Raw genomic sequence first — 17,356 nt, forward strand, 5'->3', positions numbered from 1 at the left:
AAATAAACAAACTCACTGTGTTGTCTTCCTGCTGCTCTATAACTCTATAACCACATGCAGGTCTCAGTGATCGACACTATAAACTTACAAATTTTCAGTCTCTAAGTCAGGACTATAGCCATAGGGGATGGCTTATTGCCCTGCAGGAATACGATAAACATCTCTTCGGCATAATTCTGAAATGAAGCAGTGCAGAGACCATCGTCCAGAATATATTTTCAAACATATTGCACAATTTCCCCCACATTTATTTTTGAAAACATTAAGTGTTTGAATCATTCATTTCTAAGACTCTCTCTTGTGTTGGTGTCTAGATGTCATAAAGAAAGAAAACTACAGAAAATTTCTGTCCCAGTTTATATTTTCCGCTTGCAAACACTCACTCCATTCTCAGAATTAACAAGGAACAGCTTCCTCTACTACATCCAGGAGGTGCCTTCATAAATTTGTCACATCCTGATGTTAGCATATGGTATTGAAAATATTCCTACTGCTTACAGAGAGAGCTGCTACAAATATGTCAAGCAACAGTTTGTTAATTTTGGATCTGATCCTACAGTGCACTAGTATTTTTCTCATGCTTTTATACCTAACTGTATAATGAAGATGTCCCATGTAGTTTCACTGAGGATGAGTTAGACTACAGACTTTTGAGGCCTTTAAGAGAACATTTCATTTCAAACAGCATGTGCATAAGAGAGTCTGGTTCTTTCTTCTTCCTTTTACAAAGTACAGAGTGGCAAATCCTAATTTTTTTTTTTCATGATGCCATGAAATAAAGGAAGATCTGTGCTCTATAGAAGGAAATTCTGCCTTGCTTTATGGCTTAAGGAATATGGGCTGTGCCTTACACAACCTACATACATGCCTTGTCCTGGCTGCCTTGCAATTAGAAATACTACAGTACAGAAGACAAGAGACAAGAAACTGGAGTCTTAAGAATAAGGTAAGAATGCAGGATTTCTCAAGGATTTAATATGGATCTAGTGTCAAAAGACAGAACTGGGCAGAGGATAATATGGTTAGTACTTCAGATATACTAGGCAGCAGGATACATCAGATGGGATCAAAGAGGGGCAGAATCACAGTCCTGGAGGAATACATGGACTTAAAAGGTTGTCTTTCATGAAGAAACTCTTACTTGCTCCTTTAAAAGGATGTTGTAAGTGTAATGCCATCCAGTTCACTTTTCCCAGAAGATGACTGAACTGCCACTAGGAAATTACTTAGCTGCTGGTATTCAGCTAGTTGTGTGTGTGTAGGGTAGAGAAGATAACTGGGTGGTTTTATGGTACACTGGCTCAGCAGTTTATGAGGGCCTCTTGTAGACCCTTTCCCTCCTCCCATTTCTGAGGTGAGAAATGGCATGTTTCGACTCATTCCTTCACCAAAAACATTTTGCCTACCCTTCCCCGGTGCCTGTGTAGCCACACTTTCTTACTGTAACAGCTGACCATTGTCTGGTCTCTGCCTACTTATTTTTGCAATGTATCTGAGGAAGTTTATGTTTCATACTTGACAGGAGGGGAGGTCAAGCACAGAACAACTCACCTCTAGTTGCACCGGCATTTCATGGCCAGCTGAATGAAGATTTCCAAGATTAAGGTGACGTCCTAATTCACTGGCTATAACTCTTAAGCCATACTTTGTTAACATTGAAACCTTTGGGGATTTCAAACTGACCCATATGCCATTATTTTCCCACAATCAGAGCTGTTCTGCAACAGTCTTCTTTCCCCTTCTTCCCTTGAAATCATCAGACTCTTCTCATTGAGGCCAAGCCTACTTAATCCAATCTGACTGCTAAAGCTTTGTGCAAAACAACACAGGTAAGAAAGAAAAAAGGAACGCTCAGCTTGCTCTGAAACATATTTGAACATAGCAGCAGCTAAAGAATACAGTTTCAGCATGCATGAAAAAGCAGCCCAGGATGTTCTCCCTTGGAAAGCCTCAGAGAAAAAATGTCAGGACAGGTGAATTGAAAGATGAATATGTCATGCACATTTCCTATTTTGCCTTAGTAACGCTGTATTCTGAATGCAGCAGCACACACTGCTTCCAGTCTTTAACTATCCAGTCAAACATCGCTATTAAGCATATTCAGGAGAAAATACAAATGTGAGAAATATACCATGACATCCTGTAGGAAAAACAGAGGGCAAACCCAAGGGCAATCAAACAAGAAACACACTGCGTAAAACACAGTTGATACAACACAGAATTCAGAGAGGTCAGAGAGCTGCTTTAAACAAAAACTGAAAGAAAAAAACCCAACCTCCCTTCCCCACATGTTGCCAGATTTAGGGTTTCTGTTCTTGAAATCTAGGGCAATCAGAATAACCAAATTTTGATACTTCCTTAGGTCTAGCTAGATCAGATGTAATCTAGCTCTCAGCTGCAAGATCTGCCAGGGAACAACTAATACACAAAGATGATTGTAGGTCCAGTTGACCTGATACGTTATATTGAAAAAAAAACAAAGTGATGGAAACACCAACATGATTTGTATTCAAAGAGAACATGCACAATGATACCACAGGAACTTGGGATAAGAGTCATACAAATCTTTTTGCCTCTACTTTTGTTCTTAAAGCATTCTATGTGGCTTTAGTTTTGGCACCAGTGACATTATGTTTTGTCCACAAATTACACGTGAAAAGAATCACATATCTTTAGGTTTTGCTTAGATTTACCTCTGACTGGGAAATGAACTTTTTATGGTCATGCCATCTAGCAGCCATTTTCAGTTGCATGATATTACTACAAGACTTGTTGTGCTTTTGAAACACCACGTGTGGTGGGCAGTCTCAGAAAACTCCAGAAGTTATTGTTTCTTACCTACAAAGTAAGTAAAAGCTACAGTGAAAAAATCAAAATATGGAGATTTCCTGGGGCATTCTGGATTATTTTCTCAGCCTCTCTCAGATGTATTAATCACATCAGTTAAGACAAATTTCCTACTTCCGTCATATCCATCATCTACCAGAAGAAACTGCAGTGCAGCTGGAGAAAGCTAGGTCAATGTGGATACTTGAGATAAAGTAAGGTGCTTGCTCAGGAATGACATGATTTTGGAAAACTGGTGCAAGCTATGCAAAAACTAGAAAGATGGAATATTAAACACAGATTACCTGGGTGCCTACTCTAAAAGCAGCTTCCACTTGAGCTTTAAGGATATTGCACTTCATATGGTCAGGTACAGATGACGGTGAGACAGGGGCATGAAGAGTCTTTTCGGATATTTTTTTGTCTTCCACCTGTATTTAATATAAAAGACAAGCACAGTGACATAGATTAGAAAGGTAAGTTAACAAAATAGTCAAAGGTGAAACTTTTACTTGTAACAACTTGATTCAGCAATATTTCCATGCTCATACCCTGATAGATACATCTTAGAATAAAAATATAAATATATTTAATGACTTGATACTCTTTTCAAGACAAGAAAAGCTTCAGGGAAAGTTGAGTAATAGAAGCAAGAAACTGATGTGAAGATACTTAGAAAAAGCCCAGCCACACCCTGGAGTGGTTGCCTAAATCTGTGATCACAAGGAGGAAGAAAAACATTGTCTCAAAATACCCCACAGCAAGCAGAAGAGGGAAAGGTTCACAATACCCAGCTATAGCGAACAGTGATTTCTTACACCCTAAGAATGTAAAGGGACTTTACAAATTCAACCAGGGGAATCGAAAGGATGTCCGCGCAATCGCAAGCCAAACAAAATCTCTTTTGTCAGAAAGAATTCAGGAAGTATAAACGTTGCTGTTGCTGTTTCCACTTGATGTCAAGCCTTTACCTACGCAATAATCTGGATCAGAAATCTGAAGCCTCAGGACAGCTAGTTTAGTGACCTGTTCAAACATGACCTGAAGATTTTGTGCCTTAAACAAACTACATCCAGCAGAAATGCCAGCATGAATAAACTTCCCATACAGAAAGTAAAAAAAAAAAAAAAAAAAAGGATAATGCCATACTAATATATAAACAAACAGGGCATGAATGAGACAAGGATTGTAAACATGAACTCTTAAACAATCAAACTGTATTATCTTATACATATTTAAAGAAGAATTGGGCAATGGCATAACAGCCATTGCAAACTCTTCTATTCTTTCTGGACATGAGACCCGAATTAGAACCGAGCAGCAGCTGAGATTATGCATTAATTTCCCACTCTCATCGCTGCAAAGAGCGAGTGATTGTATCCACCCAGGCAGAACAGGTAGGTAATTCTGCCATTTAGATTTCAGGCAAAACAGGTATAAGGCATCAGTAAAACAAGTGCGAGGCATCAGTAAACCAGGTCCAGCACATCTTTGAGGTTCACCTTTGGCAAAGTATTTCAAGAGAGAACCGGTCATTTTTTAGCCACTGAAATTACCGTACAAATAGCCCTTTGACTTCAAAACCTGCCTCCTTTATTCTTCCTTCTGCCCTCCCCCATGGTAACTAGTGTCTTATCACTCATAAATGTCTATTTGCTGAGCCATATTTACTGGTTTTAGTGGAATATATTTTTGTATTTTTCATTCTCTCCACTTTCCTCTTAAAGGAAAAATAAAATACTTAAAATGAGAAGTGACAGCATCCAACTGGAGCAACTTATGGAACTGTGGTTATCTATTCAGTCTTGAATATAATGGTAGTTCTGATAAAGCCTATTAAATATATGTTTGCCATAGGTTTCTTTTCTAGGATACTCATGAAGCCAAGAAGTACAGATACTCAAAAGGACAAAATTAACTGTAAAGAAAGCACAACTTTTTCTTCACCAGTAGCCTTGGTAGCCACAGTGCATTACTAGACATTTTAAAAGGTTTGCTATTACTGTTAACTTTTAAGTGTATTGATTTCTAACAGCAGAGAGGACATCACAGTGGCATTTGTAAAGGCCATGCAAAATCTCACTTTTGTTTTAGAACTGGATGCTAATTAAATATCCTTTCAGTCAAGCAAAATCAGGCAAATGTATTTTACTTGCTAAACCATGACAAACTATGCTTGTTTAGGACACAACATTGTTTTGTAGCTCAAAAAGTTCCAAAGTCCCATCTATCTGCTATTCAGATGGATATGGATATTTTTCATTCTTCATGTTCTTCCTCACCCGCTCAATTTCCCCACGTGGACCAAAAGCAAGATAAAAGCCCTCGGGGCTGCCCTGTATCTGGGAACTCTCAAAAAGTCTAAATCACCTGCTGTATTCAGGATTATACCACAGGACACCATGTAATGGAGACTCTCCCCAGTGTGGGATTTGATGTGTAAGTCTCACAGTGAGATTCCCATGACCTGACACATCCAAATGCTGATGCTCAGTGACCTAGCGAAAAGGGAAAAACTGCTGCTGGACGTTGCAGACTTCTTAGAAGCCATTCCTGGGCATTCAGTTTTGCTTGAGCCCTTGTTTGGGTCACACTTCGAGGGTTTCACTTCAAGCAAACAAAATTTTCTTTGCTGCAGCCCGCCAGGAGCAGCAGCAGCACCTTCAGTGACTGATGACACATGAAGAGCAGACGTGGCTACAATCGCCACTTGGCCTTGTCCTGCTCACCAGATGTTGAGCCAGCAGCCGGAGGCCACCACCTCCCTCTGCCCCGGTGGCCACGCTGACTGCAAACAAACCCCAGACAGGGCTTGGGAGTGCTCGACCTGACCCAGACCTCCTCCAGCTTCTGGATATACTGGAAAGCCTCCTTTGCCAGTCTGCCTTGAAAACGATGGACTTTTCAGCCAGGGTGTGGCACATACTGAATCATTACTGAATTCAGCTCTTACATAGCTGGTGAGCTGAGACTGTCACACACACAGCCGGTGGCACTGAAGATCCAGACTTAAAGTGAACTCAAATCACAGAACGATGTAGCATCCCCTTATTGCAGGCTATTAGCACTTCTAAGCATCTATACTGAAGTCCCTATCGCACCTTAATGCTGCTAATCTTTACATATAAGCCTGTTCATCCCCCAATTTAATTCCTAAAGTATAATTTTCATTAAGAAGGTAAAAGAAAAATAAAACATTTCAGGACTATACAAAGCCACACAGTACCTTCTATGGCTCATTTCACTAGTTTATAAAAAAAAAAATCAAAGATCTAAAGCCTGCCTGCATTAGGAATCTCTATATATTATTGCTCTAAGATTGAAAGCTGTAATCTACTTTATTTAGCTGTATAATAAAGAAATCTTACATTTCCAGAATCCTTATTGCTCACATTGATGAGTGAAGCATAAGGATATCAGCTGGGTATTCAAATGTTGTACCAGGGCGGCAGTTATTAAATTTTTTTTTGATTAAGAAACTAAGAGCATTCTATGTGGAAGTCATTAGAAAAATAAATGTGGCATAATGTTAATGAAAATTCCAATTTCATCATTTCTTATTATGTAATTCCAAAGAATCTGAGATGCCCCTTTTCAATTGAGAGTCAAACTTGAAGAAATAATCTTATTACTTAAAATTGTAATCTAAACTCATCCTAAAAAGTTTAGAAATAAGGAAGAAAACATTAAGTTAAGATACGTGACAACACTCCAATTTTCCCTCTCCAGTTTTCCTGTACAGTGTTAGATAGTGATGACACTGGCTTTGGTTTGCAAAGCTAATTGAATACTAACTACATATACAGCAACGTCTTCACCTTCACCCTTGAAGAACAACTTTACTTTTCCAGAGGAGGAGAACACTGGAGAAGTGCATTTAAATGGGTTTGATAGAAGTGTGTTGAACAAGCTCAGATACATACATACATGAAATTAGATTTCTTTTTTTCTTTTTATAATTGAGGTCTTAGGTTTGCTTTTCTTCTCCCAAACATTTACTTTAAATTCAATTACATTTGCTGAAACTAGAAGGCATATTTGTCCAGTGTTAGACAGTGATGACACCGGCTTTGGTTTGCAAAGCTAACTGAGTATTAACTACACATACAGAATACAAAAATAGTTGCACAAAACACAGCAATATCACTCTTACTCTTAACATTTCCATTCTCTCTGCTTTAAAATGTTCATGCTTTGTTCCACATCAAACTTTGTATCAAGAGTAAGATTCATGTTCTTTTGCCTCTGTGAATTTATCAATAGTATCTTCTTAGCCAGATAGCGTATTTAAAAAATGTATTTAGCTGGAGACATTTGAAGAACAAAATTAATATTTTGTTTAGGAACGCAGTTCTATTCCTCATTGCTAGTCATCACTACTAGTTGGAGGTAAAATTTTAATGAGGACAACACAGGTGTATAGGTTCTGAATGCACATTAGCAATGTAAGGTCAAAATCCTTTGGGTTCCTGAGACTCAACTACCTCTGCAAATGTTCATGAAAGTCTAGAGGCTCTTTTGTCCCTTTCCACCAGAGGATGTATTGATTTTTTTTCTATGCGACAGCTGCTACCATTTACAGATACTATAATGGTAAGACCTGCATGACCATGTGTTGCTCTTATTTGGAGTAAAGTTCAAAAGCAGAAGCTGCATCATTTATGAAAAAAAAAATATGGAAAACCAACCAAACAAAAACCCCCTCACTAAGCTGTCAGATACATTAGACCTTCCTCAGGTCAGCTATCAGTTGAAGATACAGAATCACAAAATGTTCAGGGTTGGAAGAGACCATCTAGTCCAACCCCCCTGCCAGAGCAGGATCCCCTAGGGCAGCCACACAGGAACGTGTCCAGGTGGGTTTGGAAAGTCTCCAGAGAAGGAGACTCCACAACCTCTCTGGGCAGCCTGTGCCAGGGCTCAGTTACCCTCACAGTGAAGAAGTTTCTCATCACGTTGAGGTGGAACTTCCTATGTTCTAACTTAAATCCATTATTTCTTTTTCTGTTGCTAGGTATCACTGAGAAGAGATTGTCCCCTTCCTCTTGACACCCACCCCTCAGATATTTATATGTGTTAATAAGACCCCTCTCAGCCATCTCCTTTCAAGACTAAACAGCCCCAGTTCTCTCCATCTCTCTTCATGGGAGAGATGTTCAAGTCCCTTAATCAACCTTGTAGCTCCCCATTGGACTGTCTGCAGTAGGTCTCTGTCTCTCTTGAATTGGGGAGCCCAGAACTGGACACAATATTCCAGGTGTGGTCTCACCAAGGCAGAGCAGAGGGGGAGGAGAACTTCCCTAGACCTGCTGGACACAGTTTTCTTAATGCACTCCAGGACTCCATTGGCCCTCTTGGCCACAAGGGCAACTCACAATAAGTTTTGTTATGCATATACCCTTGGAGCAAACCTCTTCAGTTCCTGGTATCAAACTTATTTTATAAAAGGCTATTGCTTAGTATTATTAGATCCTGTCTCTGTCCGTGCCAAGCCTCGTGATAGCCTTACTGGCTCATGGTAGCCTTGTTTCCCAGGGTATAGCCTCTGATCGGTGCATCACACAGAAGAGTTACAGACATATTAATAAAGTGAGCTAGGTTTGTGTTTGGTTGTTTTTTTTTTTTAAACCACAATTGATTTTTGGAATTGCCATAGCTTTAGGCTTTGGAGTTGTGCACAGGGCAGAGAGTTTCATTGCTTCCTTTTTTTTTTTGGAAGTGGCATAATTTACAAGCGATCAGTAGTGTAACTGGGTAACCCTGTGATTTGGTATTGCCATGCTAGCAAAAGCCTGTAAGCTTAAAGCAGAGTGCAAAGCCATTGAAGCTCATTGGTCTTGCTCTGTCTAAACTTTTCTTGATCTGCCTGCAGCTTTGTTTTACTAGGTCCAGCTGTAACAGTAATATTTTTATATAGAATACAGTAACACCAGAAGTAACTCTTTGTAGAGCAAGATATTTATGACTCTAAGACAACGATGTACCACAAAGAAACACAGGGCTAGTAAGATAACAGAGGTCTTGAGAAGTGGAGACACAGGAGGTATAGAGGAGCACTAGAGGCTGGTCCTGGAGATCCCATGATTATAAACATCCCACCAATGGCCAGTTAAAGAAGTGCAGACCTGGACTTGGGCAAAAATGGTTTTAGGGGCAATTAACACAGTAAAGACATAGTACCTAGCATATATACGTAAAAAGCATCATGTAGAATAAATTTGGGTGTAATGTGAAGATGCAGATGAACAAAGACCAAGGTGTAAAAAAAAGCATGTTTGCAAACATATGAAAGGACCTAGAGAAGATCCTAGGGTGAAGGAGAAGAAACCATGAACACATCTCGATGGAACACTGGAAGAGGCTGCCTAGGGAAGTACTTCAACCAGCATCCCTGGAGGTACTTGAAAGACACACAGATGTCATGCTTAGGGACATGGTTTAGTGGTGGACCTGGCATTACTAGGTTACCAGTTGGACACGGTGATCTTAAACGTCTTTTCCAACCTAAACAATTCTATGATTCTAGGACCATTGTAAGAACCCCTTTGACCCCACCAGAACAAAGTGATCAATGAATCAAGGGACCCAGGGAGATAGAGAAAGAGTAAGCATAACATCCAGGGAAAGGAGTAGAAACAATTTGAACTGCATTGTATTCTCTCTTTTTATGTAATAATTACTTCTGGACTAATAACTACTACACTTGCAAAATTTCAGAAATGCTAACAATACATTCTTGGCTTTATATTATAAGTATATTCGCAGGTAGACACATGTAGCAAGGGGTGATAGAAGAACATATTTTTCTAATGAAAGGCTTGCAAGAAAGAAAATCAGCAATACGTTCACAGCTACAACACTTTGGCTTGCCTCTCCTAGAGATTAAGGAGTCTGCTAGCACCAAAGGGCATGAAATGCATGTTGAAACTGACTTTTATCATTCAGTAGGTGAACAGATACATCCACCTGTACTAAACAGCTCTAGAAAAGACATTGGACACATTTATTCATCTTTATTCATGATTCCCATGAGATGAAGTTTGCTGTAGCGGACAATCAAATTAATTAACTGCTGAATCTAATTTAGCCAATTTCTTGTTAATTCCCTTATGGGTTGATTATTAAGCCTGACAAATTCCAGCCCCAAAGCACTTCACTTAAAAAAATAATAATTATAGCAACAGGAAGAGAGGTAGTGAAAGTTGGGACTCCACAACAGACATGGAAATCATTGCTTTATTTTCAGCAATACAGCAAATGAAGAAGCTTCATAACTGCTTCACTGGTTTCGTTCAAGCATAACATTTCAGAGAATGAAAAACTAGGAAATAAAAAGCACTTAGTAGATAAGAAATCAATTGGGTAGTGCAGGAGAGCTATTACCTTTTTTTTTTTTGGCCAGAAACTAGGCACACTGACCACTCATTAAAAGCTGTTCACTGTTGGACTGAGTAGCTAGTTAACTACATACCGTAACCAAAGAAGCTTTAAAGGCCACACTCTCATTGAAAAAAACACTTGTCACAGTCCAGGGCTGTTCAATCCTGTCTAACCTGCCCCACTATCTTTGTGCTGAGCGACTCTCTGCAGCATTTCAGCCCAGGGTTAGCTTGATATTTACAGCGTGTCCCTCTCTTTCACTGAGGCAACTCCAGGATCTGCTCAAAGCTCAAAGACCTGTGGTTTGTTTGCTTTAGCTTTACGAGCTCTTTGTACACATTTCACTAGGATCTAGGCCAGAAAATGGTACTTGAAGGAGAAACCGCAAACAAGGGGACACAAAAACTTCAAAATGATTCGTCAGTCACAACCCACAGCCTGTAACATGAAGGCTTGATCACTGAGGTCCTTTCCAGCGGTGGGTCTGGGCCTGTTTCAAGAGCATGTATAATTTTCAGATGGCTCAAAATGGCAATTTTAATAAATTTTGAGGGACTGGCCTCCCTCCCTACATGGTAACTGCTGTTCATGGGATTGCTGCCCAGGTCTTAAGCCCAGGTCTTCTACGCCTGCCAGGAGAAGGTTTTCATTAGACAATCCATGTCTCCAGCCTTGCCTTCTGTTTCACTTTTGCCAGAAACAGAAGCATTTAGCAGCTCCTGGTGCTCACTGCAAGACTTTTCCATCAGCTAAATTTTGACTGATGGCAGTTTCACCACAGCAGACACAGGCTGCATTTACTGTGCAGCTGCATTTATTATGAAGCACTGACTTGCTATGATACTGGTTCTGTTAATTAGTCCTTAAATAAATAATCCATCTGACTGTGGACAAGAGCTGTCAGGACAAGTCAAAGGAACCTACTAATTATAGAAAAGCTGAGTTCTTCCTCCACAGTTTTTCAGAGAAGACGAAAAAAAGGATCAGAAGTCAGGCTTTGCCAGGCAGAAGTCACAGGGACTCTGTTGGGACTACTTGCACAGTACGGTGAAATAAAGGACCAAAGTATCTAAGCTTTCATTTAAAGAAAGAAAAAAGACCATAAATCTACTCATTTTGAAATCATAAGGGTACAACTGAAATAATCTGTTCTGATCTTTTGTGCCATACAGGCCAAACTGGTTTATCTGCTTGCCAACACACAGAGTGTCTTCCAGCTTCTTCACTTTGGCCCTTTACATATGTCAAACTGAGCTGTCGATAAGCTCAATAGTGTAGGACAGTCCTTTCAAACATGTTTCAGACATTGCACCTAAGTGAATGTTGTCAGCTAGGGTTCTCCTAAGACCTGAATATTCACTGGATGAATGTGTGAGATGGAGAATCTTCCTTTGGCCAACTATGTCAATGCTTAATTAGCTTTGCCTATAAAAACCTGTATTTATTACCAGTTAAAAGCATTTCTAGAAGAAGAATTTGAGAAATGTCCACAGGAAAAAGATGACTCCTTTTTTCCATTTCACCCCAATTAGTCTACTTTATAATTTAACTTTTTATACCCACTTGAACCAACCATTCAGATGAAATGACAGCTCACAACTGATAACCAAACAGATTGGGGAAAAAGATTAAAATATTCCACCTTTGTCTGTCCACTCAGAGGTCTCCAAAAGTCATGCCAAAGGTCATTCCCTCATCACCACATTCATAAGGCACGTCCTTGTGCCTTCAGCATTCTTTTGCTGAACTACATCACCTCCCATGACACACCCTGAATATGGGTCTTTGAGCAAATCTTGAGGAAAGAAAATCCACAGTGTTATGCATTTGTTTTAATTAACTAGAATACTGAAAAAAAAATCCAGGATTTATTTTTGTATTAGAAACACCTGACTCACTGACTCACTTGACTTTCATCTACTGATTCTCTCATCAAGAAAAAAGAAAGATCATGCTATATAGATACACAGTCCCTTTGTGCTTATGTTTTCAACACACTTTGCCACCTCTCCTTTGATTTTAATTTCCCTAACGCTAGTTGAAATAATATCCATAACAAAAGGCTGTTTGTAAAACCAAGGTAAAGTAATTTAGTTGAGTTCTTGCTTGAACTGACAGACACCATGTTTCTTTTAACAGGTCTGTATAGTCACAGGTGGCCCAAACCCACCTCATTTGAAGCCAGTGGCAACGCTCTCATCGACTTCACTGGGCCAGCTCAGGACTGATGTGGTAGCAAACCAGAAATCCAGGACTCCGTGGTTCTATCCAGACTCAGCTCAGGGCACCCCACAGAAAGGCACAAAGGATTTTTCCTGATACAAGGAACCACTGACCTGGGGGCCTCTGATCTCTTGCGGAAACAGTGGGTCAGGACTGTTTTGCCACCCCTGCAAAATCTCACTCATAAAACACCCACTAACATCAGATGCCAGGGGGGTTTTAAGGCATACCACATACTCCTCATGTAGAAAAACCAAGATTTATTTTTTTTATCACTGAAAGTGTTGTTATTTTTTTACACCTCTGGGCTGCCGAGATGACTAACTCTTCACAACTAAACTAAAACTACATTATAACATTGTTGCAGAAGCTTCTGAAATCTTAAAAGACAAAGTTGAAGGAAATGTTAAATCTAAAAACCAAACCCCAGTCCCATAAGGAGATGGTGAGAGGTGATTAAAAAGCAAGACAGTTGCAGATGAATGTTGATTTGATTTGGATGTGAAAAAGTTGCAGCTTTTGAACATGAAGTGACAAAAAGCCTCTCTGGCATATATATATGTAAAAGTATATATGTATATTCTATACCTTGTTCATACTGATGTGCAGGGCTGGCCATGGTCCAACTACCTTCACACTCTCCGTTTCTATTTTCTTCAGATGGGAAGTTTCATCATAAAGAAGGGGAAGTCCTGAGCTCAGTTCTAAGATGACACCCAAAAGAAAGAAAGAAAAAAACAACACAGTCTGAAGGGAGGCTACAGAAAAACTGCAGAGTAAGACACAACTGCATTTGAAGAGACAGTGGTCAGCAAACAATCTACCCTGTAAGACCCTCTAAAATATTTCAGAATTACGCCTTTTTTCTGTTGAGCAAACAATTCCTCTCCCTCCTCCTTCTCACCCATCCCTTCATTCCTACAGAGCTTTTGCCTGCTTTAGGCTAGACACTTCTCTCCTTACCTCCCCCCTCCACCCCTTCTGTATTTTAAAACTCAGTTGACACCAGAGGGATTATTTATGCAGCCAAGGTGCCATTCTCAGAACATGTGATCTGTAAGGAGATCAGAGTATAGCTGTTGGCTTCTCTCAGACATCTTTATTTATATGCCAGTGTCTTTAAGACTGTTGTCAGAAATTTGCTGTGCAGTGTCAACAGAGATTTTGAGCAAGCCACTGACACAGAAAGATGAAGAAATGTATTTTTTGAGACAGCCCAGAAAGGTCTCTGCAAACATCTTGGGGATGGTATGGCATATACACATATATTTGCAAGCAGTCTGAGAAACATGAACTTCATCATGTGATGATTTAACTAAACTCTGCGTCCTCCTGTATTTCTTTTTGCAATCGATTTTAGGTAATAACAGTTGGGAACAATTTGGTAATCTCTGGAGTCTCATTCAAAGCCCACTGAAATCAATAAAAACCTTGCATTGACTGCAGTTTGGTTTGGATCAGGTTCTTAAGCTGTTCTAAGAATAATAAATATTACTCACTCAAGATCTAATTCTACAGCTGTTTAAATATACATTAAGGGCTTTGCTGACTAGAGACAAACTGCTAAAACCAGCTTACAGGGATATAAGCAAAATCTGTTATACCGGGAATAAATTACCACAGCCATGAGACAAGACATGATGATGGTTGTTTTTTAGGTTTTTTTTGAAGAAACACATTCTATTTTCCTGTTAAGAACATAGAAGGGAGAAAGTGTCTTATTTAAATTATTTACATTTGCTATGGTTTAAAACTGACTTTTAAGCTGTTTTGTTTTTGCTTAAAGGGAGAGCTCTGGAAAACAAGCTAGCCAGTTCAGCCTTTTAACTCAATCTCAAACATAGATTAAAAAAACAGGCAAAAAACTGAAGTCCTACAGAAGACATACATTTCCTGAGTCAGCATTAAGTCTTGGCAAAGCTGGGCTTTCATTTCAACAAAGGATCTGGCAGCACTGTGGTTTTTCAAAGCACTGTTTTCAGCCTGAAACTCAGTCTGTACTACACCCTTCTCTGCTCAGGGTTACACAAGGACTTCTGCAGCGAGCAGTTCAGGAATAAAGCATGTCTATTTTTTAAGCGATAACCTGCAAGCTCAGCCCGAGTTCAAGAGGCGAGCTGGGCCCCCCTCTTCTTGTTCGTTTTCCACCATAATAATTCCGTGAGCTACATCGCATACTTGTTGGCATCTGCTTTCAGTGATAGCCCCAGCTGTTGCCGGTAGATCTGCTCATGTGCACCTGATAATCCATGCACGTTGTTGCCATGCCAATTAGTCTTAGCAAGCAGCTCACCCTCTCTGTGAGGCGGCGCTGGCGCTGCAAGGCTAACTGCTGTTGAGTACAGAAGTCCCTGGCACTGGGATTCTGCAAATACACTGGGGGAAGATGTGCTGTATGAAAAGATAGGACCTGTGTACGTTTGCTTCGAGGCGAAGGGCAGAATTGCAAATACACTAATCGGGGTGAACGCAAGAAAACAACATCTTCTGCTGAACTGCCTTCATAAACAGGCACGTCAGATTTGTTTCACTGGATTTCGCTTTATTCCAGTAATTGAAGTAGACAAATTACTTGGAATGTGAAAAATCAGGCAGGTCTGGCCCGGGTTTGTTTTCTGTAAAAAAACCCCAGGCTGCGTGTTTTCTGGGAAATATCCAGCAGTATTTAAAGGGAACCTTGGCTGGGCATATCGATGGTTCCCTCTCTCCTGCCTATGTCCTGTGAATCGGATGGGAATTTTGGCATTTACAAGACTCATAGGAACACAGAAATCATTGGGTTGGAAGGGACCTTTAAAGGTCATCTAGGCCACCTACCCTGCAGTAAGCAGGGACATCTAACTCGACTGGGTTGCTCAGAGCAGAAGAGGTGTAAGTGGAGGAAAGGCAGATGCTTTCTCCTTCTCTCAGCCCCATACACACCTGTGGGTCACTCCACATTCCACTTCAGATGAATTTAAAACCACCTCAGAGACGAGTCCAGTCAACAGGAGCTGGAGTAAGCCACAAAATGCTCATGGTCCTTTGGAAAATTACACGGTAGCCAGACAAGAAGTGCTGGTGTACACAGTCTCACCTCTGCCAGCCTCATGGGGAAGTTTTCACTAGAATAGCTATTTCCCCCATGAGACCTTTCGGCTCTCCAGGCATTTCCACTTGAGATACTCTGATCACAAACACTCTCTTCCGTGAAAGTGTCCCCAGGTTAGTGACCAGTTATTTCCTAGAAACACTTTCCCAGCAGTGGCCTTTCCATACAGCCTGGAACCACATATGAGTCCCTCGTCTCCCTACATTCCTGACGCAGACCCCTGATAGTGTCTCCCCTGCCTGAGTTTTTCTTGTCCCACACACTCAGCCACATGTGCTACCCTAGATAACTGACTGACAGCCAGAATGCTCCTAACTGCTACAGCACATACGTTATGAGACTTTTCCACAGGCTCTCTATAACATGTTTTTCTGACCTGAAATAGCCTGAGCAGCATTTTAACAAATCCAATAAAAACAAAACAATCCAAAACACGCCCGCTGAGCACCAAACTTTGAAAAGGTACCCAGATCCATCACCTCAAACTGCAAATAAGTAACTTGGTTCTGTTTTAAAGGAAGTGGTCCTATCCCTACTGCTTTAGCAGTGTAAACACACGAGGTCTAACTGTGAACTGGCCTTTCAAGGGAAATCAGCTGTGTATCTCTGGCTGGATTCATGGCTAGAGGTATCCTCAAGGTATCGGCGATGGGTGGCCATGGGGCAGCATTCTCGCTTTAAGACAAGCCAGTGCGGGCCACGCGCATTCACCAGGGCAGCTCGGCTGGATGCAGTTGGCATGCCCGCCCCAGAGCCTCCCCTCCAAGGTGCCTCGTCCCCTTCTGCTCCCTTAGAGAAACCGGGAACTGTCGTTTGGCACTGCTGGCATTAGGTCATGTCAGAAAACAGCACCGATTCCCTTTTCTCTATTCAAACAGCTAGCATGAACCAGCAGTAAAGGAAACAAAACAAAAGAAAGCTACATCTACCTCCAGGAAAAGGCACTACACGCATCTCAGGTGTTGATGTCCCTTTCAGAGCACCACAGCTGCCAGAGAGGCCAGGGGAAAAGGCTGTACATGCCCAGCAGCAGATAATTATGTACAAATTCCCCAAGGCTGCATCATGAACAGGCTGGGGGGAGGCTTCACCCCCTGAGCACAGCAAGGGTTTGGGGGAGAGAGCGCACCCTCATTCCGTGCCTGGGGGAATACAGCCTCCTGGACCCCACATCTCATCCTGCAGGTAACAGTGGGCACAAACAGAAGTGCCCTGATGTCTCCCCTCATGCCTTTCTAAGCTTCTTCTAAGGCCATGCAACAAGGAGTAGGAAAGCAGTACAGCCTAAGGGAGACATAGAGCTGGAATAAACTCCTCGTTACTGTGGTTTTTTGCTGTTGTTTCTTTAATCACCTGTTGTTCCCCAGGTGGGCCTGGCTCAGCAGGGCCCATGGCAGGGCTGTGGGAAACTGGAGACAGGCCCTGCTGCAGCGCCACTGGGGCAGCAGCTGAGGCCCTGGGGGCTGACGTGGGGCTGCTGGCAGGGTGGGGGGTCCCTCAGGAAAGGGACAGGGACAACAGGGCCTGCAGTGCCCTCAGGATGGAGACACTCAGCATAGCTGGCTCTGAATGAATTTCCTGGCATGCTTCAACTCTAATTCGGGAAAGAAAAATGCAGGCTGGCACACTACCCCCCGGGAAGGTCACTGCCTCCTGCTGCACCAGGCTGATAGCCCGGGCGAGGCTTTCCAGCTTCGGCTTGCCAGCATCCCTCCGCTGCCAGCGCTCGTGGCAGTCCTCTGACCCATCGGCCCAGGCCCAGCAGCTGCACGGCCAGGGTGAGCTGCCCAGAAGTTGCCCACAGGCAACTGGTTGTGCAAGACCACAGCCCAGATG

The 17,356-nt window shown here is 41.5% G+C and overlaps 1 protein-coding gene across 1 annotated transcript in view; it reads right to left on the reverse strand.

Moving 5' to 3' along the window:
• Window positions 1–3,131: 3,131 nt before the first annotated feature.
• Window positions 3,132–17,356, reverse strand: part of EPB41L4B (erythrocyte membrane protein band 4.1 like 4B) — a gene marked incomplete at both ends in the record, with an annotated part of 60,381 nt that continues 46,156 nt past the window's right edge. Inside the window, 3 exons of the mRNA XM_009867395.1 lie at window positions 3,132–3,257; window positions 13,018–13,133; window positions 14,188–14,208. Of these exons, the coding sequence (XP_009865697.1) occupies window positions 3,132–3,257; window positions 13,018–13,133; window positions 14,188–14,208 (263 nt within the window). The remainder of the gene's footprint in view (window positions 3,258–13,017; window positions 13,134–14,187; window positions 14,209–17,356) is intronic.

This window comes from Apaloderma vittatum, unplaced genomic scaffold (assembly GCF_000703405.1).
Source record: "Apaloderma vittatum isolate BGI_N311 unplaced genomic scaffold, ASM70340v1 scaffold4984, whole genome shotgun sequence".
Classification (NCBI taxonomy): domain Eukaryota; kingdom Metazoa; phylum Chordata; class Aves; order Trogoniformes; family Trogonidae; genus Apaloderma; species Apaloderma vittatum.